The 26643-nt window shown below is 42.4% G+C and overlaps 1 protein-coding gene across 1 annotated transcript in view; it reads right to left on the bottom strand.

Annotated features, from left to right (window-relative positions):
- The window catches only part of KIRREL1 (kirre like nephrin family adhesion molecule 1), a 415875-nt gene that overhangs the window by 74312 nt on the left and 314920 nt on the right, over window positions 1-26643 (bottom strand). Inside the window, exons 3-5 of the mRNA XM_069217892.1 lie at window positions 23359-23508; window positions 12429-12586; window positions 10097-10247 (exon numbers count right to left, since the gene is read on the bottom strand). Of these exons, the coding sequence (XP_069073993.1) occupies window positions 10097-10247; window positions 12429-12586; window positions 23359-23508 (459 nt within the window). The remainder of the gene's footprint in view (window positions 1-10096; window positions 10248-12428; window positions 12587-23358; window positions 23509-26643) is intronic.

Here is a 26643-nt window from a genome sequence, read left to right as displayed (position 1 = left end):
AACTCTGGGGGAAATGGGAGACAAATTGCATTACTAGACCACATTTATTGCTGAAAAGTAAGAATCAGAGAGAGATGGTAAAGAAAATTGTGGGAACTCTACTACTGTGTCACCATGGATTTTGATATGTGGTCTGTCAGTGGGTGAATTAGGAGTTGTGACATACAATTCATATCATAGTATTTATAACTGCCGGAGTTACACTTTTTTTTTTTTAAATAAAATCTGTGAACAACTGATGTCACAGAACTGAAAAAAAAAAAAATGAGCTCTATTGGCCTCACCATGGTGTCAGCATTTATCAACTTGTTTCAATTAGAGAATTGGATTTTTCTTCAATCAAGTCAGCTTTCAATATATTCTTCCACAGTGGTTGTAGATACAAAGATTTTTGGAGATTGTTCTCGCTAGTAGGGACCTAAATTTGATCAGGAGAGAGAGAGAGAGAGAGAGAGAGAGAGAGAGAGAGAGAGAGAGAGAGAGAGAGAGAGAGAGAGAGAGAGAGAGAGAGAGAGAGAGAGAGAGAGAGAGAGAGAGAGAGAGAGAGAGAGAGAGAGAGAGAGAGAGAGAGAGACTTCACACTGGCCTACTTTTTTTTTTATAGATAAACCTTAAAAGCCACTTCCGTTTACTCAGATCCCATTACATTCAAATCAAGGTGACAACTTTAATTCTTTTCAAGTCCTTAAGAAAACTGTCAAAAAAGTATTGTCACAGCCTATATGTTAGTTGACAACTTGGTGTCCCATTGAATATATTCGTTGAACAGTTACTGATTTTTAGCACTTTTTAAAATACTTTTAGACGCATATTTCTATTAAGACTGTATACAGAGTTTCCATATGTGAAGGTTCCCATTTCCTTTATCTTCAACATTTCTCTTTCTCGTGTAAGCATTTGCAGGGTATCCTTGTTAGTAAACTACTACACTGCTTTTAATTACTAGGCTTATCCTGGACCACATTTTAAATGAATTGTAAATCTTTTTACATTTACTAAGATAATCTATTGTTACTGTAGTATTACTAAAAGCTGTGGCTCTAGTATTTAGGAAGTTTTCAACTCTGTTTTTATAGAACAGACACTCTAGAGTAAGCATTTTATTTGTTCTATGTATGTCTGTCTAAATATAACTATTTGTCCACATTTAAGGTTGGCATTTGTGAAGGATGTTTTCAGTACCGTGGCAGGAAAATGTATTGCCAAAAAGTGCCTCGCATAATTATTAACCTTGGGGTTTGCATAGTCACATTGCATTGCTAATATAACAGCTAAATATCACACAAAATGCAGCGTAATGAAACGAGAAGCAGTCTGAATACGGGAAAAGTGTCTGAGCAAATTTAGTCCAATCATTCTCACAGAGCAGATCTCAGCTTTTTCGAATATTTGATACTGTTTAACCTTTGCCAGTCTACATTTTTAAATTGTAAAACACGACGAAAAGGCCAAATAAAGGCCTGGATCGAGCTAAAAGACTGTGCTTTAGCAAACAGCAAATGATTGACCTTTAAGATAGCTTGGTAATTTTGCAAACCAGCAGAAAAGGGCAGCTAATACCATGCTTGCTGGAGGAGTAAAACATGACAGGCCTTTGGAGGATGCGTCTGGCAATCATCGGCCTCAATCCTGACTGGGGCCTGGTCTGTCTCTTCATCTAATATTCTCCCTCACGACCTAGCTTATGAAGCTGCTATGTACAACCCAGCAGCTGGGAAAAAAACAGAAAACAGTCAATCTGTGGCGGATAGTGAATTCGACTTTATATAAAAGTGGGATGGAACTAAAAAGTGAGATGGGAAAAGCAAGGGTGTATTTTGCCACAAAAATTCAGCATGTATTGAAGTTGCTTATGCCAGTAGTACTCTTTTTGTTTTTGCTCATTTTGCAAACTGCTAGTTTGCGTTGTTGGTCTTTCCTCCGTTATCTTATTTTTTCCTGCTACTGGTCACAGAGTTGTGCAGGATGCTTCGAAGAGAGGTGTTTGATAGTTCGTGGTCGGGTTTTCTCTCTTCTCACACCTCTTCTTTTATGGCTTCCTCTTGAAAAGTGAGAGAGCTGAAGCAGCTCCTCCCACCTTTGCAAGCCTGTCAATTCCAGCCAGCTCTTATAATCCTTGATCAGCTAAATTAGAGATTTCTGGAGGGCATCAGTCATCGTGCCACTCGACTAAGCCTAAAGGAATACGACAACTCTTTCTAATTGCCCATCCAAGAGGTCCATGACTGGCACATCAAATCAGCACCTGGACCTCCAGACCTCAAGAAGGAAGGTGACGGAGAAGGCTTACTGCTTCAGCGATAAGTTTACCGTTACCTAGTCTTCCTTCAAGCACAAGTTCAACATCACATATTTATCAGGAACCAGGTGATAAGTCATTTTGCACAACTGAAAACCTAGACCAATAACTGTAGGGGTGGCCGGGAAATCCTTTCACTGACATCCTTCACAGCCTTCCTCTGAAGATGGACTGCAATAAACAAAGGATAAAGAACTGTATGTAATGAAGCATCAACACTGTCTCTGCATTAATGTCTATGTTTTCTCTGCTAACCTGAAACCTTAACAATTAGAAATTGTAAGTCTTTGACTTGTCCATAAACCTACTTTAACTTGGTAAATAAAGAGCTCCTCCTGGAAGGGATGACTGATTTCCAACTACAAACTATCCTGAATTTTGTACATCTTCAATTGTTTTTTCTTATTACACACAGACTGCATATCGATTCCCTGCTATCATGCACATTGCTATGAATAAAGTGTGCAAGATTTGCATTCATCTTAAATAGGCCTGGGGGAGTTCACGGAGTCCGACTCTTCAGAATTCTGCAGAGTTGAATAAAAACTCTGGAATTCCGCGGAGGTGGAGCTCTGTGACCCGCAGTGTACTGAATGTGCCAGATCTCGGAAGCACTAAGCAGGGTCGGGCCTGGCTAGCCAGGCCCGACCCTGCTTAGAGCTTCCGAGATCGGGCGCATTCAGGAGAGGGCCATAGGCACTGAAGGCTGCTGTTTCAGGCCTCTTGTGCACTGGCCTGTCCTGTATGAAGTGCACACAGTCCAGGCTGGTGCACCAGAGGCCTGAAACAGCAGCTTTATTTCGCTGCCTATGGCCTTGGCCTGAATTCATACATATATAAAATGTATTCATTGGCGTTTCTGGTGGCTGAACTCAAGCGACTAGTGGTTGGTTATGGAATAAATGACAGAATACAGACGGAGAGTGGATTGTGTTTACTGTGTGGCTTTATACAGTGGTCTGTAAATGGGTGGTAGATGGGGGTAACACCAGTAAGACTTTAGGCAGATGCAGTGACTGACTGCCACAATCCTCTTGTCGTTTTTGAGGGACTGATCTGTTTGACAATGTCCAAGATTCTCCATAAGCCTTTCTGTCTTATCGCTACAACGTTTGTGTGACCCTAGAGCCAGGGCACCTCAAGTTATGCGATTATGCAGCATCTGTGTTTTCTGCATATTCATGGATGTATCGCTCTTGCCACATAAACTTTAAACTGCTATGTATATCGTACAAAAATATTGTTTCAACCTCGAGTGGATCAATAGTTTCTTAAAAAGCACCACGCTGGTTCTGCACAACAGAGAACTTTCAGTAATGTTTAACTGACCACCTTTCAGTTGCTCATTATTGTTTTCATGTTCTGTATTTGCAGTAATTATGTGCAAGTGTTGGGTAAACATTATTAATTTCACATGACAGTGGCTAAATAACCCTGCTAGAGAATGTACTGCATTGTGCCACATTAGCATGCACGATTTGCAATTGAATGCTGCATAAATTAGTCAACATTGCTGCTAATTTTACCCTTCACTGCTGCATAAATGTGGCAACCCTGCCTACGGCTCACACAGAGCGCCACTGAGAAGATGTGATCGTGCAGCCTTGGTGTTTTTTGAATAGTTATAGATTTGCGGCAGTTGCTTCATAATCCATTATCTGCCGCATAATCTTCAGATTTTAACAAATAAAATGTTGCAAGTGCAAACGGTTCAAAGGTTACTGAAAACACAGCAACACGTTGCTGTGCAGTCTAGGGCCCTTTGTAAAGCTTGAATGATCACCTTTCTGTTCCTTATTTCTATATTTGTGTGTTAAACTGGTACTGAAGTGCAACCAATGCCCAGTCAGTATTAAGCGTAAAAATTAAAATATAATGAAGTAATAAGGACGTAAAATGTGCCTCATTACACCACACAATTTGACTTTTCTTGCACCATAACTTGGTTAACCTTGCCGCATAACTTGGCTCTTCCCAGCCGCCTAATTCAAGTGGCTCTAGTCATAAAGCCATCAGTACAGAAATAGAACATTTCGAGTCGGCATTTCCCTACAAGTGTCAGTAGAGGGCGCTCGCACATTAGTACGTCTTACCTTTGGGAGGCCCAAAACGACACCGACAGGGATGCAGCTAACCTCGGAGGGCCCTACGAGAGACATCCCTGGTATGCTGTGCCCCCCTAGCACGAGTATGGAAAGTATTCTCGCTGTACGCATTCAGGGACTGGATCCATCGTGAAGCATTCGGTAAAATATTTAGCCGAGGTCTAGCCAATGGAAGCAGCGGGACACGAGGCAAACGTCGCTGAACATCTGGCTACCGTCAAACTAGTGGTGAAAGTGCGAAACGGGCAGCACTTTTGCTTTCCAAACAAATGTCGCTCTGGCATGAGGTGATGACGCATACCCCCAGGCAGACTTAGTTTTGTTGCAATAAAGCACTCATAATAATGTTGATTGTGTATTATTTCACAGTGAGTATCTCTCTACCAGGCAATGGCATTATTCATACAAATAAAACACACTCTTACCTCATCCCCCGGGCCCACACCGTCATCGCTTCCTCAGGAATGCTCACACAATGCGGAGGGACAAGCGGACCTCTGATGATGTGCGAGTTGGAACACTTATTTTTGGAATTGTCTTAACGACACCTGACAAGTCTCAGGGTTCTTCTGATATAACTCTTCCCAACGGGGATAAACTGCCCAAGAAACCGAAATAAGGGAATATACTGATAAACAAATAATTAAATAAGGTGGCTGGGAGACTGAAAAGTTTTGCATGGCGCGCTTATGAGACGTCAGATGTCTGGGTATAACCAGAGCCAATAGATTAATGCACATTTGTTGCCCCAGTGTTTACTGCACGTGCCACAACATCTGTGGCATAACTTAGAGATTAATAAAAATGTCCCTACCTCAGACACAGGTCAAAAGTTACCACTGCGTGCTGTGCAGAGGCTGAGCCCTCACAGAGGCGAGTGGGCCGCCATTTTAGTGGCTAGTTGCTCTAATCAGGTGTTAAATCAGCAGTAATTAGGGGAAATGTTTGTCCGTACAATATTATTGTGTGGTGAAATAACACCGGCAGACAATGTGCAACATTGGACCACCAATTTGCTTTTACTTGCTGCATATTTGGTCCATCACTGCTGCACAACTCCAGGGGCCCAGTGTTTTAAGCAGTGCTCTTGCACACGCTAAGAGTGCAAATGCATTAGGTAACTTGAAATGGGATATTTATTTGCATCTCACAGCTAGAAATTCTTAGTATCGACCAAGATCAGAGAGCAAAAACTGGAAGTTCTTCCCTAAGTAAAGATCCAATCAATAGCAGGAAGATAAGCCCCCACAACTAACCTCTAACTTGAACTTTCACCCCTGAACTCACTGATGGTGTCGAGGGCGCTTGAATCTGGTAATAATTAAATCACCGCCTGGATAGGAACTCTGCTTTGTACGGAATGCCCCGTTTCGTTCGACTATCTCAACACAAACCTTTCAATACTGAAACGACAGCACAAAACTTAATATGATCTTCACTGAGGGCCCATTTCTGACTCCAAGTGAAGTCCAAATGGGCCCCAGTGTACTGTTAATTGGCCCTAAACACAAATTACCTACTAGGAAGAAAAAGAAAATCAACACGAGTCAGCCAATAGTATTCGTCCAGTTTTTCATATACTGCGTCGTAGTGGAAGGAAGCCCAGGCAAAATGTCTCTTACTCATCTCAAATGTTTGAATTGAGGTGTGTGATAACTCTCTTCATTTTTAGATACCGCTCTTTTCGAGGAACCTAATTTTTCCCAGTTGCCATGGCCACAATTACCTTGGTTCCCCCTAATAGCTTAAAACAAGGTCTCCGAGGACCTCTAACCAGATGGAGTAAAGTTGATTTATCCTTTGGCTTAGCAATTATGGGGGCTACTGAGAGAAGTTGGGCGTTTTGAATTCATATATATGTATGATGCAGATTTGTGAACGCATGGAGAAGACCGGGAGGGATATTTTGGCACTATAAGACCCCAACCAGAGATAAACAGATACATAAAGAACCAAGTCGTACAAAAAAACTAATAGGAAATTGGTATAGGAGAGCAAAAGCGGCAAGTAGGTGGGTCGTGTCCTAATTTTTTTTTTTTTTTTTAAAGTACATAAATATATTAATAAATAAGTGCAGGGGTCTAGAGTTGTTCTTAGGAGCCCACTGCCGACGCTGCTGAATGCTTGGGTTACTGAATACCACAACAGCCTAGTTCTGACACCACCTCATGTTTGTTTCTCCCGCCACCCCTACTTTATGTCTCTTGATCTCACTTTTGCAAGTTTTTCTTCCCTCCTTTTTCCTTTTTCTGGATTTTCCCATCTTTATTTTCCTCTTTTTTATTCCCTTGTCTGCCTTTCTCAAGGTCTGATACTGAAATAGAAGAACTGGTGCCTAGAGCTGTGTGTCAGTGCCAATCTGCAACCACCAGCAGCAATTAAACTCAGGTGAAGTTTGATCGGTCACTGGAAATGTGAACTACAGAATCCTAGGATCAGACCAGCTCAGCTGGAGTTTTAGTTTAATGGTAACATGACCAATATTTACAGAGAATTACCACAGTGTAAGTGAGATTAAGTGACTGGGGGGTGGGCAAGTGTATCTGCCACTTAGAGGCAGAATCCTACTGTGGCACATCACTTCCATAACTAAAGAAAGAATACATGCACATCAGCATTGACAAAGCGAATGTGCCGGGGTTGCACCATATGAAGAGTTCTGTGGAGGGTTAGCTAGAAAGGGCCACCTCCCTGGGCCACTGCAGCAAGTAGACCTCAGAGTCTCTGGTGTGAAGCCCTGACAGGACTGAAGAAGTTGCTTCGGCAGCTGACATCACTGAGTGCGCTTCCAGTAAGGAACTACTTTGCACATTACCTAAGCCATAATATAATGTCAATGCCACAGGGTAATGGCCCGCAAAATGCCATGGCTATGAATAGATCACATTTCACATGCAACAGACATTTAGCATGCCCAATCAATCTAGAAGTCGGCAGCAAGTAGGCACCCTAGGGGCTAAAATAACACCGCCCATCCAAGCAATATAACCACCAGCTACATAATGGTGTCCCACTTAAATTAACTTTAATAAAAATACATTGCATTGGGAATTAACATGAACACCTGGAATGGATCATCCCAAGTTTCGTACACATCTCCACTAAGGTTAAGATAGACATTTGCTTTGCATTGATTACTCAAACAGAATAAATTAGTGATGACTTAACACTCATCTAGTCTCAGAGGCAGATGCCTCCCTTCTTGTGGTCTGCTATTCAGAAACAAGGAAACAATTTAAATGTCAAAGAAAAGTTCATTCAAGTTGAACGCAACTCAGCCCCCATAGTAGGAAAGCCACGCTATTTCTGAATTTGTACTACTCCTCAGTCTTAAAGGCACTTTGGCTATCAAGTAAAGTTTTGGTCACAGAAGGAGATGTTGGCGAGATACAGACACCTGATTTTTATTATTCCAGACCTGAAATACAAAATTGTAGCCATAGGATCTTCGGGGTGAAGCACGGCACAATTACACCACACCCTTGAAACCAAAATATGGGGGCAAAAACCAAAGCAGGAAAGTAAGTCCCAAGGCATGGAGACAAAAATCAAGGCACAGAGGCAATCATTGATGCACTTTCATCTAAGAAAAGGACACAACTGCTAAAAGGCATTGGTCTAATTTCAGATCTGCTTCCTTTTCGAACAAATCTCGACCCCGCCTCTTTTCAATCTACATGACACAATGGATAGGACTATGTTTAGTGTTGCATGATGCTTCTGACACTACTTCAGGAAGAAAAAAACTGCAAAACAGATCACCAGGACTACTGGCTGGAGTCTTCCAGCTCTTGTGTACATTTGGTTTTGGAGGAGCACCCTAAAGCCCTTGTTGCAGTGTCAGTGCTATCTAAATTTGTAAAAGAATTAAAGCAAAAAGAAGGGGAGAACAATGTCACAATTTTGTGTCTCTGTTGACAGCACGTAATAAACTTTTATTTGAAGACAGCATTTTTGAGATGTCAATAAAAAAAAATCCATATTTTTCAGAGAATGTGTATTTAAGGGGTTGGTTCTGGGACTGGGATTCCAGTACAAGATATCCTGAAGCAGGAATCCGAGCTCCAGCAGGTTTCAGTCACGTGTAGTGAAATGCTGGAGGGAGGCTTGTAATTTGAGATATGAATAAAGGTACGGCCAGTGGGTATGACCTGGGGAGGGGTGGACTCAGATTCCAGCTGGTAGTGAGGCTGAGGTGCCAATTAAATCCTGGCCCAGACGACAGGGATCCTCCAAGGTCAAGGATTCATAGCTTTGCATTGCTTTAAGATCAAGAGCTGAAATATAGGTTCTAATGAGGAAAGTTTCACTATGAATGCTAAATTTTAAGAAAGGGTCTCTCCCTGAGATTGGGCAAACACTTTAAAAGGGCAGCGAGCAGAACTGAAAATGGATTATGATGCATATAGGGCCCATAGCTGAAGACCAATGAGGTCCAGTCTCTATGGAAGAGAGATTTTGTAAGAGGCTGATGCCGCTAAAAGGGTGGCAGGGCCGGGGAGAGTCAGATATGCGTGGCTGTCTCTGCTCCAGTTCTACCAGCCTTTGGGGTACCAGTCTGACAGAAAATACTAATTCCTAAGTGAAATAAAAGAATAGTAGAAGTACATTTTGACCAAAAATAACATCACAGGTTTAACCCTTTGTTACATCTTCAGCCAATGAATAACCTTATACTAGCTGACCGGAGGCTAAAAGTAAAGGGATAGTTTACTTTCTCGTCATCTCTTTGTTACCTTCTTGATCCCGGAGAGTGGGGATAACAATTGGAGAGCCAGAAGTAACAACTGACACCAAGGGGGCGCATGCTACCCCTGGCTGCCTTAAAGTGTGGTCCTATGGCATCAACCTGCAGCGAGAAGGTCCAGCGACCTTCAGTAGAGCTAGAGCGCACATGCTGCCGCTGAGAGATGCCGATGACCAATGAGACTGTAAACCATTCCTAGGCTCATGCAGCGTAACCCTTCAATTAAAATAACCCGCACCACTAGAATGTAACATTGGAATTAAGAGTTCTCCGAGCTGTTTTCAGCCACAGTGATCTCAAACAGGCAGTGTGAATAATGGGATTTAAAATGTAAAAAGTGGAGCTTTATAAATAGGATATGCCATGAGCACAGCACAAGGAAAACAGAACGGGGCGTCCTCATTATCCAGGGGCTCTGAAGCGCAACACGATGCCATAAAGGGCGCTGCCTATAAAGAAGTGGACTATCCATTAGGGAAATTGGTAGTCAGAAGACTGGGACATAGCAACTGGACAAATGCCGACTGTGCACCAACCCGACCAGCCTCAGATGCACCTGTCAAGCTGGATTCCAATTTCCCTGAAGCCCAGTGCGCTGCCTATCCTCAGATTACCTAAGAACTGCTGGTCATCTCCATCACACCTAGCTTCCTCCCCCAGCATCCACCCTCAGGCTCAGGGGAAGCGGATACCCCAGCTCCCGTCAGCATTGATTACTCTGAAGGTCTCACACACTCTCTCTCTGCCCTGCTCTGTGAGGATTTTCAAAGTGACGCGGAAGTCCTCTGACCTGTGCCACACATTTTGCTTGCTCTCTCTGGCCCATCGGCCCAGCTTAGTATTTCTCTGCTGGAGCTCCGCGAGGCGGGGGGAAGAGAGCAAGAGAGCGCAGGCCGTATAAGCTATAACCCTGGCAGCCCAGCCACGGCCTCACGAGACACCTACGGTGCACGTTGAGTTTGATTGACACCTCCTTGCCCGTTGGGATTGCTTCATTGGTCGTTTTGCAGGTGAAGACGCGTCCAATGTCCTGGTCCGTAGGATTGATCAGGAGGCAGCTCACCGTGGTCTCGCGCTTCCCGTCCGCCAAGACTTCCTGGTGGAAGGAATAACAAAGAGGTGGACTTCAGTATGAGAACAATGTCCGCTTTCCTACAGTACAGACCGCTCAACCCATGAACGGTGTGACCTTTCATCTGCACGACTCCAGCTTCAAATCTCATCTGAAAGCTACTGAATGGCTGGACAAAATGTGAACACTGGTCTCCTCAGAGGGGTGCGCATGTACTCTTGCTCGGAGAAACAATCTAACATATTCCCATGCTGAAATTCTAAACATTACAAAAGCATTTGGAAAATGTGCATACAAATTGGCAATTGTTCATGATGTTGCACAAATAGTATGTCCCTTAACTCACTGTGAAACGTATGCATTCTGGTCACAAAGGACGTGAAATCGAATAGTCCAGGTTGGGCTACTTCAAGGGTAATAGTTACCCCAATTAAAAATGAAAAAAATGGTTAAGGAAGCGTTCAGAGCTTTCTTTATGTCATCAAGCCCTGCATCTGCATTCTGAAGGGGACGTTTGTCTAGCTTGCATTTGCTGTTGCTGGTTCCCTAGCATTAGAAAACATCAGGGACAGAAGTGGGGCGTGTGCCTCTTGGGTCATTCAAATACAATCACCATGTCCAGAAGTGCCAAAAATACTGTTTACTATGATAGTAAATGAAAGCTTTCAATATAAAATACACAAGTATTAAAATACTTATATCATAAAATAGCCGAGGATAAGACAAATAGGATTAAAATAAATCAGAAAATGTAAGGAAGGGGAAGAGAACATGTAAAGCGAGTCTTTGAGAAGGTATGCATAAAGCATGTTTGTTAACTGTCCTCAACCTCTATTACTCACCCTTCACCTTTGCTTGTGCAGGTAATATGAGAGATGGGTACGTAACATTTGTTAATGCCTTCATAAGGCAGCAATGATGCGTAAATGTTCAAAAGCACTATTCAAATGCATGAAGCAGCTACATATGAGAAAGAACATTGATCTAATATCTTGTACTATTAGTAAGAAAATATTTGGACATTGCTATGATGACCATTTAATGCTCACAGCTCTCAATTTAACATACATTTTCAAAAATATCTGATTCACCCTGAATGTATCCAACCACTAACTGCACAGATACAGTGACACCCATGAACCTAGGGTGGCATTTTCTGGGCACCTTTACCAGCGCATCCACTCTCAAAATGGCAGACAGCATGCGCTTAAGCACATCGCCTCGAGAGAGGGTGGGGGGCCTTTACTTCCTCCATGTTGTGGGAGATGGACCACTAACAGCAAACATAACTTCGCCAGAACATGAAAACAGGTCACTGGATCACCCCTTTCAAAAGGGAGAATTGCAAAAGCAGAAATTAAATTTGATTGCATTTCTGAAAACTGACTGCCTTTAAACATACATCTGGAAGTGTATATTGAAAGGGAACTATATCGAAGGATCACTTATTTACACATGACAGTACATACCCTTACAAATCTCCCATATATGGTGAGATGAGAAGTGAGACACAACTTTGGCACCACACACACACGCTTCTGCATCACCACATCAGGCTGCCATTTTGTTAGCGTGGTTGAAAATGTTTTTACCGAGGATCAGCCTGTCTATTGCATGAAATGTAATGAGAGCGACCTGTGAACATGGCGAGATTCAGGTTTAATATCCAACACCCATGTGCACCAGAGCCTCAGGCATAAACAAAATGGACTGGGGAAATCACTTGAGGGAACCAAGAGAAAGCGTAGCTCCAAAGTTCTTACTTTTTTAATAAAAAATAAAAAAACTACAGCAGCTTCGTAAAGTTCAGAAAATTGCGAACTTTTTTTTCTTTTTAAAGTGTAGTGCGTTAAAATCGTCCGAGCAATGCCCTATATCTTAGAAGGATACTTTTCCTGTACAAGGAAATTATCCTTCAATAAACGACAGTTTTGTGGCAGGGCAAAATCACCCACTGGTGTAACTGAGCAAAGCACACACAGTCTACAAAGTGCAGCAAAGGGTGTAAACTATGAACCAACTCCAGGGCAAAATTATCATTCTGCACAGCACGAGGGATAGCACAATGCTTTAAAAAATGTTTCCTGCTGAAGTTCCTTCTCAGAGAGTAGAAAAAAGACAAAAACATAAAAACCCACTCAGTTAGTGAACACTGTGGTAGAAGACATAACTGAAGGTACTTAGAACCGTATATCCCCCCCTTACCGTGCTAGTGACAGCTTCCTCCTGCTGGACTCCATCCCGGAACCAGATGATGCTGGCGGCAGGCTTGGCACCGCGAGCGCGGCATGTCAGGTTGTGTGGGGTCCCAGCCCTCAGGAGGATCTCAGGTCCTCCATCTATAACCGGATCTTCAGGAGGAACTGTTGGCCAAGGAGAAAAGGATATGAAGTTAAAGGGAAGGTAAAGATATGGAGTAGTTGTGGAGCTGAAGACCATGTGACTCAACAACCCGAGGCTGTATCTTGACTATCTGGAACCTGATAACCCGAGGCTGCATCATGAATACCTGGAACCTGATTGCCTGAGAATGCATCATGAATACCTGGAACCAGATACCCTGAGGCTGCATCATGAATACCTGGAACCTGATAACCCGAGGCTGCATCATGAATACCTGGAACCAGATAACCCGAGGCTGCATCATGAATACCTGGAACCAGATAACCCGAGGCTGCATCATGAATACCTGGAACCAGATAACCCGAGGCTGCATCATGAATACCTGGAACCTGATAACCCGAGGCTGCATCATGAATACCTGGAATCTGATAACCCGAGGCTGCATCATGAATACCTGGAATCTGATAACCCGAGGCTGCATCATGAATACCTGGAACCTGATAACCCGAGGCTGCATCATGAATACCTGGAACCTGATCGCTTGAGAATGCATCACGAATACCTGTATCCAGATACCCTGAGGCTGCACCATGAATACCTGGAACCTGATAACCCGAGGCTGCATCATGAAGACCTGGAACCTGATAACCCGAGGCTGCATCATGAATACCTGGAACCAGATAACCCGAGGCTGCATCATGAATACCTAGAACCAGATACCCTGAGGCTGCATCATGAATACCTGGAACCGGATACCGTGAGGCTGCATCATGAATACCTGGAACCGGATACCGTGAGGCTGCCTCATGAATACCTGGAACCGGATCCCTGAGGCTGCATCATGAGTACCTGAAACCATATCCCCGAGGCGGCATCATGAATACCTGGAACCTGACAACCCTAGGCTGCATCATGAATACCTGGAACCTGATAACCCTAGGCTGCATCATGAGTACCCAGAACCTGATAACCCTAGGCTGCATCAAGAATACCTGGAACCTGATAACCCTAGGCTGCATCATGAATACCTGGAACCAAATACCCTGAGGCTGCATTATGAATATGGCATGCATTAGGACTACCGATAATCTGATAAACAGAGGCTGCATTCTAAATACCTGAAAACTGATACCCTCGGGCTGTATTAGGATTCAGAATACCTGGAACCTGATAACCTGAGGATGCATTATGAATACCTGGAAGGTGATAACCCCAGGCTGTATTATGGACTTATTATGGACGTATTATGAACCTGATAACCCAAGGCTGCCTCACGAATACCTGGAACCGGATACCCTGAGGCTGCCTCACGAATACCTGGAACCTGATACCCTGAGGGTGCCTCACGAATACCTGGAACCTGATACCCTGAGGCTGCCTCACGAATACCTGGAACCTGATACCCTGAGGCTGCCTCATGAATACCTGGAACCTGATATTCTGAGGCTGCCTCACGAATACCTGGAACCTGATAACCTGAGGCTGCCTCGTGAATACCAGGAACCTGATAACCTGAGGCTGCATCACAAATACTTGAAACCTGATACCCTGAGGCTGCATCACGAATACCTGGAACCTGATACCCTGAGGCTGCATCATGAATACCTGGAACATGATCCCCTGACGCTGCATTATGAATACCTGGAACCTGATAACCTGAGGCTGCATTATGAATACCGGGAAGGTGATAACCCAAGGTTGCATTATGAATAGCTGGAACCTGATACTGTGAGGCTGCATTATAACTCCCTGGAACCTGATAATCCGAGGCTGTATTATGAATACCTGGAACCTGAAAACCCGAGGCTGCATTAAGAATATGGCATGCAATTTTACCCATAAATGCACACTTAAGTCTGTACTTCAGGTGCAGAGTGGAGCAGTGGGCAGTATCACAACAAGTAGGTTGTTTCCAGTGCAACCTACTGCAGAATCACCACTTGAGATTAGGCAGGAGTATCTTTTAGATCGTGTGTGCTCTGTATTAAAGAAGTGATAATGCACGTGTCTGCGGCCCCTTCCCTAGTACAAATGTGCTCCGCAGAGGCAAAAAGGATGAAAGGGGGGCACTTGGGCACTTTCTTTAATATGGTCCCTGGTTTCTGACACTTACTTTTACATTTGATCTAACAAGTGTGCTATTCTTGATAAATCAGCTGTCTCACTTTGGCAAAATAAACAGGTAAATATGTACAAACAATCGTGCAGTTTACTGTGATGCTTATGTATTACTCTGTCTTGTTTTTTTGTAACCTGTTTTCAACCGGAGCCCAAATTCTACTATGTAAGGGACCTCATTGTAACAACTTACTGATATGAACAATGCTCACTTTAAAGTACTCTACCACTCTTGCTGTAGGTGAACCATATATCAAATGGAATATTTTTTTAAATGTTGATTTAACTGTTAGCTTTCCTATAGACATCTGCCCATTTAAACCTTCAACAATCTTGCTTCTCCAGCTGGGGTAATGTCAACCATAAAAAGAAACACCGTAGTTTGGGGTCCCCATCTACAGCAATGTTTTAGAGGAACAGAATACATGAAATGGGCTCTTTCCATCTCTGACCCTTCCACAATATCAATATGTCGATGTATAATACACTTATGCGTAATATAAAGATCACTAGTCCACAACACATGGGATTCTGCAATCTCTGTATATAAGGCAATTTCTGACTTTTTTTTTTTTTTAAATAATCAGACTTGTAATGCACCAAGTTGCCAATTATAAAGAAAAGACATCAGAACTCGACTATTCTAAGTTATTACAGATGAGTTATTTCTGATGTCACAGTGTCAGCTGCCAGCAGCTGAGGTCAAAAGAAGGTTTAACTGAAGAAGCTGTAAAAAGCAATGTTAACAGAATGTAGTTTGTCTTTCTCCTGCTCTATTTGAATAGCTTACAATGACAGAGAGAATATGTTTTACTTTTTTCATTCCTTAGATGGAGAAAATCTAGAATCTTTCTGGATGTTTCAAAACATTGAGCTAGTACAGCTTTTAAAAAAAATAAAAATAAAAAAAAAACACATGCTTGACTTGTGTTGAACTGTTTCTAGTATCTATTTGCCACAAATATCTAAAATATTTTTGATGTGTTTAATTTTGCACAAGAGTTTTCTTTTTATTCATGTTTGCAAACGTGCTCATGATTTCATATCGAATAGCTATGCACCAAAGTTGTAAGTGGTTTTTGGGAAAGGTGATGGTGTGACCATGCATCGTATGGGATAAAATACTCCCTGACTTACATGATAAAGATATGGCAAGTCACCTCGGGGTTCCTTCAGCGCTCTGCCTCTATTTGATTATGGAACTCCTCTGTACTTTGTGATATCCTTATAATGTACAGCAGGGGGTACCTTATCCCTTATATCACAGAGTGATTACCAGTGCTTGAAATGGAAAAATTAAAGTGCAGGTACTCTGTGCCAGAGTGCCAAAGTACCGGCTTGTTTCTGAGAAGTGCCGGTACTCTCCAATTAAAAGTATTACGTTTTTCTTGAGAAGAGCCGGTACTCTCCCTCTCAAAATAAAAAAGTGCCGGTACTCAATACCGGACAGTACCGGCCCATTTAAAGCACTGGTGGTTACACTATCTGATGTGCTTTACTAGCATATACCTCAAGGTCAGTGTAACGGCCAGTGTCCTGTCATGCAGCAGACCTACTCTATAAATATGTTCATTAGTCTTCATTTTCTCTGCAGACTTAAAAAATATGTCCAAAAGACAACTTAGAAATGTAGTTTGAGAGATGGTTAATATTATTCATTTTATATGTTAAATAATATTTTAAGAAAGATGGCTCAGAGGAAGCTAGTGAAAATGTTTCTCCCCAGTATCTCATCAATATGTCATAAGCTCACCCTTTTCAAAGCATTTCATAACTTAAGAGAGCAAAGGAAGCAACTAGGTGCACATCTATTCTGTGCATATGACTAAACCTGTGGCCCTTCCCCTTTTTTGGGAAAAGTTATAATTCACTTTTGGGTGGGACTAGAATGTCGCCTTGTCTCGAGGTGGGTGGAAGCAGGATAGAGTTTATTTTTCCCTTTCTCACCACACGCTGGTTGGTCTGCTCTTCCTTTTCCCTGCACGATAGAAGATGAACGATTATGCAAAAAGGGTGAACAATGTCAGTATCAATGTTGCTGAAGGGGCAGGTCAGAACCATTGCGCCTCTTCACTCCAGATGCATATTTCACCATTGCCAGGTCTCTTCTTCACAGCTGGCAGAGTACTCTAGGGGGGTGGAAAGAGAACCAGCTTGAAAAGAGGTGCTTTTGAACACCCCATTTAAAACAAAGAAAATTAAGTCACCATAGTGTGTTATTCTCTCTCATTGAGTCTAAAGCTGGTCAAAGTGAGTTGTAAACTTGTCTTATTGAATCATGTAAGCGATCAAGCAATCACTAACCCTCTCCGAGCGAGCCTGACAACAGACCTAGGGAGCCCCCCTTTAATCCCATTAAGTAGTCCTCGCCCAGTTACCGTGAGTGGTCCTTGTGTAGTCCTACCAAGTACTGTCTTGGTGGAATGCATTCAAAAACCTAACATTGCTACAGAAATACACCGTCAATCACCTTAGCCCAATGGGATCACTTACTGAGGCCCTGAAAAACAATTCAGTGGGTCAGGTTCCCTTTAATGGGCAGTTCTGACTAGAGTATATATATTTTTTTAAATGCATACAGAAACTCTTCGGTGGCCAGTGAACAAAGTAACGGACCAGAGTCCTTCAGAAAGAGCTTGTGCTCACCATTCTACTTCCTGAAAAGAATATAGTGCAGATGTGCCCAACTTGAGGATGCAATGGACAGGGCTATGCTAGATTTTCCGAATAACTAATAAGCAAATGATTCCCATTCATTGCAAACCTTCTGTCACCAGATTACTCTAGTCGATTAAAAGTTACTATTTTCTCTTTCCTGTTCAGTTGTAATCTTGGTGTTTTTGGTCATGTGTGCCATTGCCCAAGAGGCTGGACCACCGATATTCAGATATCTAAATAGCATGCAAGTTTAACACACTTGACTTCATATGACCACTGTCTTCATGAACCAATAATGTACACCAAGAGTGAGACTCTTGGCGAGGGTACCGATGCACTTCATCAGCCTGGGTGTCTGGGGGTGGGGTGAATCTTTGATTTGTTCAGCATTCTGTCCATCATCTGTTCTTTTTGCATTTGGGTAACAGGAGGCATTCTATAATTCAGTGTACAAACCACATCTCAGAAAACGTGTCAGCCTGAATTTACAGGGTTCTTTAATGGGCTACAGTAGGAGGCAATCGGGCAAGAATGCTCAAGGTAGGAGCCGAAATATTATACCTTAGGCTACACAGCTTCCAAAAAGATGCACAGCAGCTGCAGTCTTCCAGCTGCAGACTTCCACCACCTGCGCATTGTGTACAGGTAGTAAAGCGGGGGAAATGTAGCAGTATACCAGATCATTTATGGATGGTGACCTTGCAGCGTGGATTACCCTAACAGGGCCTGGCCTTTCTGTGCTACTCCCATTTGGGAATCAATTTCCCAACGCTACATGTACCTTATGGTTATGTCAGTGTCTTCAAACTGGGGGCCTCAAGTGATCCCAGGGGGGCGCCAGGCTCCGGCCAAAAGAAGCATTAAGCAGATAACAGTGCTTTGTGTTAAGCAGAAAAAACATTCACTACATTTTTTTTTTTTAAAGGTAACAACTTAACTGCAATGTTTAAACAAGTGGAGGCATATTTAAACATTGCCAACATAATAGAATAATTGTGAAAAATTCCCGGGGAAGGGGCACATTTTTTCCCCCAACTGGATGGGCTCGGCTTTAAAACCACTGCGTTATGGTTTATAAACTCTCTCAGATCACCTTTCTGCAGTATGCGCTATAGTCAGCCTTGGAATATTAACCTTTCTACTTTGCAACAATATAAACCAATCAACTAAATTATCTCCCTAAAGATGTCAGGTGAATGATGTGACAATGGGTTATAGAACCAAAAGAGACTTCATCAGGCAAAGAAACATTCCAAAACTCTCATTGTTTGAGAAGTGGGAATGGATAAGGGGCAAATTTAATTTTCACTGGATGACCCCTTTAAACTTTTGTACAAAGCAGCAACGGGGATAAAAGAGCAGTTTATGTATGATTTTGTAGGTGATTGCGGTGGTTAAATGCTAGTGTAAGAGTAAGAATTCAGAAGCAGCCCCTGGATGACTAATTGCCCAGGAGAGCTCCGGCTAATTATGTGAATATATAATGATTGCCTTGGGCGCCGCACATTTATTCTGCAATCGGTAATTCTGAAGAAAAATACGTGTGAGGAGGAGGAATTTTAAACACCCCCCAAGTAGAATTGATGGCATTCATAGTCATGTTATTGTTTCATCCTTGAAATAATGCAGAATTATCCTTTGATTGTCAAAGACAAAAAAAAATCGAAAGCGAGCTGTTTAACCTCAGCTGATTGCGAGGACCTGAGGCAGGCAGTAACAAGCCCCAGAGTTTCTTGGGAGGGCCGAGTAGGTGGGGTCGCAAACATTTCAGAGCTGTTCTGGCCTCCGCAGAGCAGTTTATTTCCAATATTGTTTGTTAAATGATGTTACCAGTACTTCTATAATGCATTTGCCACTTGTAGCGAATCGTAGAGATTTCAGAGCCATGAGATCATTCAGCCTGGTTCTAGGATATTTTCAAACACGAGCTCACACAGAAATAAAAGACCAGGGTCATTTCATCTCTTTTTGTTTTAATTAACTTTGGAATCAAACATATTTAACGGATGAAATCTGAAAAATAAGCAGCAAGTGGTGGAGCACCTGTAAACTGTAACAAAATCTTAACTAGTTGAAAAACCCCGCAGCGCTGCATATTTCCAGTGGCTCTAGAAATGACAGAGTAATAATGTAGTGGTTACAAGTACTGTGTGAGTGGGCGGGACTCCGCGTTAGTAACGACAGTGTTTGATGACGGAGTGCACTTTTCAGAGGTAAAATAGTCCCTCAAGCATTCCATGGTGAGCAAAACATGGAAGGCGAAATGATTCCCTAAATATGAGACAAGAGAGTAGTACTCCTCTCGTTGCAACAAAATTTGGAGGGGCCCGCGGGAAGCAAGAGCAACGCTCTAGTCTTCCCGCAGGACTGTTCGGGAAGGAAGTGACGGCGAAGGGGACAGGGATTGGGGGAAAAGGTAAGTGGGGGTGGGTTTAAGGGGAGGGAATAAAAGGGGTTGGGGGTGGAGGGACCGGCCTCTTTCCGCGCTCCCATCGCGCGGTTTTAGTTTAAGTATATTTTAAAGAACTAGTCACAATGCGTCTTCAGTCAGCTGCGCTGTGAAGCCACAACTTAAAAACAAAAATCTTATTTGTGATGAGGAGAAACTGTCAAGCCTAATAGAGGGGCGACGTAAATATACAATTTACATGATGAACACAGGGATTGTTTGTCACCGCTTTTCATCCAATTTGCTGATTTTGTACCCTTCATTTAACATTCTGGTAATAAAGTTCATCCACAATTTCCTTCCTAGTGGCACTGTTTCTGAATTCCTAAAAAGCATTTCGATTGCAAGTGACGCTTTTGTAAGAAATGCACAATTGTTCAGCAAGATTTCAATTTCAAAAACATGATCAAGTTCTAACGGCATTTAAATGCCCTGAACAGAACCTGTTCCAGTAATGTTAAAGACAGAAATACGCAGCATTCCATTCCTCGGTGGTACAATGCCCTCAAAATACATGATGACTGCCCCAGTCGCAGCTGGACAAAGGGAGGGTGAACTAGACAAAATAAATAAAAAATTAAATTAAAAAAAAACCAACAAGAAAAAAACCAAAAAAAAACCTACTTTTCCTTGAACCCTCTGCTTTGCAGCTCATCGGGTCTCCGCTGAACTGCAGGCTGCCAGGCACAGACTTCCAGCCTGCCCTGCGGCCAATCCCAACGCTGCTCTTATGCTTGGGAGCAGTGTTAGGATTGGCCTGAGCGCCCTAGGCTTTGCGCTCTCATGCAGACTGGGAGCCTGGGACTCCTGTTTCCAACCCAGGAACACAGTACTGTTTTGGAGAGAGCTCAGTGCTCACATGTGTTTGTCCGTTACAAGATGGCTGGCCAAACACACATGCCTACTGAGGGGAGTGCACACCACTTCCCCAGTGCCTGTCATCCCCCATGGACGCCCCCTTTAAAAATAAAACAATAATAAACATTGTTTAATATCATTTTACTATTAAAGTTTTGCAGCTGCTGGTGGGGGGGGGGGTGTTGCTCCTCCGCCATAGCGGTTGAGCTGCCGCTGGAACTGCCCTTGGAGCCCCCAAATGCCACTGTATGTTAAGCACTTTCTAAAAGCATAACATTATCATAAATAATTCAGATGTGCATAATTAAACAGCTATTGGGGTTTTATAGGTCTGCAAGAACTTGTGCGTGCGGTGCTTGAAACTCTGGGATAGCAACCATCACCAACAGTGCATACATTGTATTTACCACTAACATGAGAACGGGAATCGCAAATTACTCCGAATGTAATGGATGCAACATGGCCCTGTTGAGGCCTAATCAGAAATATTTGGTGGCAGTTAATATTTAATTATGCAGGATTTTCATGTGTATTCAAACCACTTATCCTTAATTCCAGTCCAGTATTAGAAACTAATATTCTGGAATAACTAGTTACTGTAACTCTCTAGTGGCTTCTGACCGGCTTCGCCTACTTTATTTTTGGCTCTGATCATGGCCCTGTTGAGATGAGCCACAGGGACGCCATCTTGCCTGCACGTCCTAGTCTGTTACAGGCATCCTTTTGATTCGAGGGATCTTTGGTTCCCATTGCTCACTGTGCTTAGCCCTTAAGATGCTCATCACTGATGAGGCCAAACAAGGCTGACACTGATCTGGGGTACTTACGTTCCCATTCAGAGGAGGCGGGGAATGGTGTGTCAGTTTGGGCTGGAGTTTTCCTACTAGAGTACGACCAAAGCTCATTTGCAGTAAATTGTTGCCTGTCTGGTGTTGAACATGAGCAAAAAATGCTGGACAGGAATGCAGCCCGGAGTGATTACCAGTGGCCGAGATCAATTTAAGCTCTTCATCTTTAATTGTGTTGTTTCTCTCGAGGCAGGCCAAGGAAGCACACTGCAGAGGAATCCCACAGGAAAGGAACTGTGGAGGCACGTGGCGGGAACGCGTCAGCATATTTTAGAAGTAGGCAGAGGTAAAAGATGTGTGTACCACACGTTCAATAGAGAACAGATCTGAGCCCAAACAATGAAGAAGGTTGATCTCGAGAAAGGGCTCTTGTGTCTACACCATGGCAGACGTTTGTTGGCCCTATTCTGGAACAATGCTGTGAAGCAAACAGTCAAAGTCACCAGGGCTGGGGGAAGAAAAACCATCTTAGGCAAAGTTACATTTTGCTTCTTAGTTTTAATGGAATGGATTCTTAATGGCTGTTTGCAAGCTGATGCCTCCTGGAATGGGTGCCAACGTTTGGGAACACTATTATCTTACAATCAGCTATCAAACTCCCACTGTATATGCAAGACAGGCTTGCGTATAAAATAGAACTGGCTAGTCACTTGGGGTGCCAGAATGCTCTTAAAAGCAGCAAAGTTTATCACATCATCAGGAAAATGGTAGCAGAATGCTTATTCACATAGGGGGTCATATGTTATTTTTCGGCTTGCATGACCTTAACTTACCGCTGCAGAAAGGTTGTGGACAGGGCCTCCACACATGAAGCTAGTTTCTTCCTGAACTTTGAAGCACTTTTTTGCCATCTTTGTTGCTATTCGTGAAATTATGTTAATAGTTTTCAGGGAAGTTTTTTTCTTTTAGTTAAAAAAAACGAATGTAAAATTATCTACATGAATTATGAACTATTTTAATGTTAACACGTGTAAAACCGATGGCGGTGCAAGAGAAATGTATATAAGATATTGACCAGAAGAGTTTAAAGTATTCTGTCATCTACATATCCTATCCGCGCTACTCCTTGACCCCTCCTCCACAGCCCTTTCTGAAAAGAGTTTACCCCAGATGTAAAATACAAGCAAATGTTGAGGTATGTATAAGTTCAATACATCTAGTCAAATACTAAACAGTAATGTCCTGATTTAAAATCAATGTCACTAGAAGACTGCAAAGCCAAGTTATCTCAGAAAAATTTTAAGCAATCTCCAACTTGTTTCACCTATTTGGATGCTCAGATGTGTGGATGAAAAGTATTCAGGCCGAGGGTTCGTCAGAAACACAGAGTACAATTAAAAAGAAAAAAGATTTTTGCATGATGCCCAACACAACATACAAGAGTCAGAAAATAAGAGTATGGAATACGTTTGCGAATAGTGACCACTCTTTGCTTTCTATGACTGCAAGCAAAGATACTGCTTAAAGACATTTCTTGATATATTACCAAAAAATATATATATATATATATTTTGCTAAGTATTTAAACCAATTTTACAAAAAATGTGTAAAATGATATTGTTATTAGCTTAGCTTTTATGGTTGACAAACTGAGTGTCTACAAGATTCAAACCAAAATAATTTATTTATTGCTGATTTTTGAGACAACGTTTTGCATAAGCCTATGCATTAATGACTTATTAATGAATTTAATTATTAAATTATTTATGACTTGTATTTTTTTTACCAACTTAAACTGTTTACGATTTAAAATATTACTCAATGGTTTTCCATTTAAATTCCAGATTTAAATGTATTTGAAAAGGGCAGGAAGACATAGTAAAAGCAGAGAATGGAGAAAATGAACACCAGAAACCCTTACTTAATACAGTGAGCTTGGCCCGACGTGAGCGGAGGGCTGCCTCGGTGGCCTGGCATTCATACACTTTATCATCATCAAGTTCCGCATCTCTGATCTCCAGGTTGTACTGGCCTGATTCTGGGGATCCGATGATCCGGTACCGAGGCCAGGCTGTAAGAGAGAAATGAAGACTTGTACAGTGGAATCAAGCTACACATTCATTTCTCTCGTAGAAAAGCAATCAAATCAAAATAACATTTTGATCATGACAACTCATGGTGTACCATCATAACTCACATTATGATGCAAATAAAAGCCATGTCAAAGAGCTGGCTGAAAAACTCATGGGATCTTTCTATTCTTGCAATAGTAGCCTTTAGGATCCATCATTGTGACTGAAGACTCTGCTACAACTTGACTTAACATCGATCAGCAAACTTTTCCCCTTTAATCTAGCCCCAATTCTCAAATTCTCAAGCACCTAGAACATCATAACAAGAATACTAGCAAGACCCAAAGGTTTGAAGTAAGCTATAGTTGCAATGAAACTATACATTTTGTTCACTGGGCCCATGCACCCAAAAAACTGGTTGTCTATATCACAATTCTAATCGGGTTGTTTAACAAATAAGAAATCTCAATTAAAGGCAAAGCATTGGTAAGGCCAGGTGGAGCTCAGGACAAACACCTTTGTCACAGATAAAGATTTCCCACCTGTGATATTCACTCCAACGGATCACCAGTTCTAGGGATAACAGAACCAACAGTATCCATGTAGGATGGACACTAAAGATTTCCATTACAGTGGTGGCTGCCACTCAACGGGGGTGGCTGGGTGGGACTGGAGGAAAAAAAAAAAAGAAAAAAAAGGAAAAAAAAAAATGCTTACCTTCGAGGGAGACACGTTTGTCTCGCCTCCGGACTCGTCCTGTTCCAGCTGCACACAGGCTCCCAGCCAATCACAAAGTTGCTGTCACCAGCATGACATCAGCGTCGTGATTGGTCTGAGCAGCCTGCTTTGCCACTCAGACTGGGAGGGGGAAGCCTGTGCATGTTATCCACTCGGATGAACAATACAGCTGGGTAGAAAACATGCAAAGTGTGCATGTCTGGTTGGGTGGCCCAAGGCGGCCGGCTAAAGAGACATGGGGCCTTTGTTCTGAAAAAAACACCTACAGCCCTCTTCTGGCCCCCTCCCTCCAGCCCAGCCCCGTTCCCATACGCCCAGTAAAAATAAAATGATAATAACATCGCGTTATTATCATTTTATTTTACCTTTCACCACAATCCAGTGTGGCGAGGCTCCTTCCTCATAGCTGAGGCCCCTGATCCATTACATCATAGCATTGTTAACCGTGTGTTAATTCAGGATCGTATACAACTGACGTCATTGTTCATATTGCTTAACAGACATGCCAAGAACAGTTCACATTTTCGTTCTTTCTTTCTTCACTTTGAATTAGCAGAAAACTGGAGAATCCAATTGACACACTCAGCAAGTCACTTTATTCCAGTCTCTGGAACCATTTATTCTTTGGGTCATGTTGTGTAACGATGTCTCAATTACAGAATCTAGCAATTAAAGAAATAATAATTACAAAACAATTCGAGGCTGCACCCAGTCCAAATGTGGCGGAAAATAGCCCCATCCTAACCTACTGAGTAACGAACAATGATAGTGATGGGGGTTATCATTTCCAGGCTCGATTATGATAATCCATTTTATTTGAGACAACCCAATACTACCCCGCACAGGTTACAAGTCATTCGAAATGAGGCAACGTGATTAATACGTCAGCTCCCAAGAAGCAGGCATGTCACCTCCCTTGTCCAAGAAATGCATCAGCTTCCGGTAAAGTATCACATTCTTTTCTAAACCTGCTGTCTTGTCTTTGGGAGCTTGAGGGGAACACCTCCCCACTTCTCAACTAAGGAAGTGGGCAAATACATTCATCCACGCCACCCGAGTTCTGCACACGCCAAGCCACTCGTTGCCATATTAGCTCTTGGAACGCTGTGCCTGACCGCACTCGCCTTGAATCTGCCTTAAAGCAATTCCACAGAAATCTTAACACATTGCACTCAGCCAATAAGCTTGATAAACAAAGGCATCTCCTTCCAATGAATCTCTACCCCTCCACTGATGTCTGCGTAAAGTGCCAAGAAACCATTGAAGAGCATGTGCTCTATAAGAAAAATTAACATAAGAAGTGGTTTAAATGTCACTAATTAACTTTGAGGATTTTGGGTGAATGATGCGGCATAAAGGACACTTGCATTTTTTCTCAGTTAAAATAATTTGATCATCACATTACAGGTGTCAGTATTGAAGGACCATTAGCCTCTTCCCAATTCTAGAGAGAGCATCATCACTGGACACAAATTAGGAAATTGAACGAAATATTAAAGAAATTGTAACTCGATTTATTTTATACTTGAGTTGAAAAGTGAATGAGCCATGGTGCCAAAAATTGCAATGCTTAGCATTACATATGTTTTTGTTTGGTAAACCACTCAGGCTTTCAGACATGGTCTGTGCTTTCCTGTTACGTTGGGTGTTTACGTGATGCACTCTTTCGTGAAATCTTGAGAGGCTCCTTTTGTCCATGGGCAGTGTTTAGTGGGCTGCCCTTGTAAGCAGATCTCACTTACATGAACCGAATCTATGGCTACAATTTTGTTTAGAAGACCAGTCTGGCAAAACAGGAGAACTCGTAATTGCAGCTTCCAACGAGCCTATTTTTGTGTCAAAAAAACAAGTGCAACAATGCACTGAATTGAATGGAACCCCCTACAAAAAGATCAAACATGTGGAGAAGACACATCTTTACTGTCATGCGTTGCTAAAGTATATTAGCAAAATAAAACCCTGCACACCGCTCCTGAAAAACATTAGCGGTGCGAATTTTATGAATAAGAGAAAAGCAACAAAAATCACAAAGGTCACAATTAGTGGACTTTAACTGACATCCCAAATGACATCCTATAGGAAATGTGTGATGATATCACACCTGACAACAAAATTAGAGCAAATACCCATAAGTTATTATGCATTTGGCAGACTTTCCTTCCTGGGAGGAAGGGACCATTTCCAAATCTGATCAGATACACAGATGAAAAGCTGATTTTGCCAACCCGCTATTTATTCTCATCACTTAGCAACACTCGTTTGAAGTAAATGCAACCATAGAAAACATGACAGGCAAAAAAGTACTGCCTTTCATCTTTGATCCACTGTCGAATTCCTCTAGAAAGACACACATGGGGGAGAGGACTAAACCACACAAAAATATGTTAATATTCGCT

The sequence above is a fragment of the Pleurodeles waltl genome, chromosome 12, assembly GCF_031143425.1.
Source record: "Pleurodeles waltl isolate 20211129_DDA chromosome 12, aPleWal1.hap1.20221129, whole genome shotgun sequence".
Classification (NCBI taxonomy): domain Eukaryota; kingdom Metazoa; phylum Chordata; class Amphibia; order Caudata; family Salamandridae; genus Pleurodeles; species Pleurodeles waltl.
The sequence above is the reverse complement of the archived record's forward strand: the minus strand, read 5'-3'. Positions and strand labels throughout refer to the sequence as shown.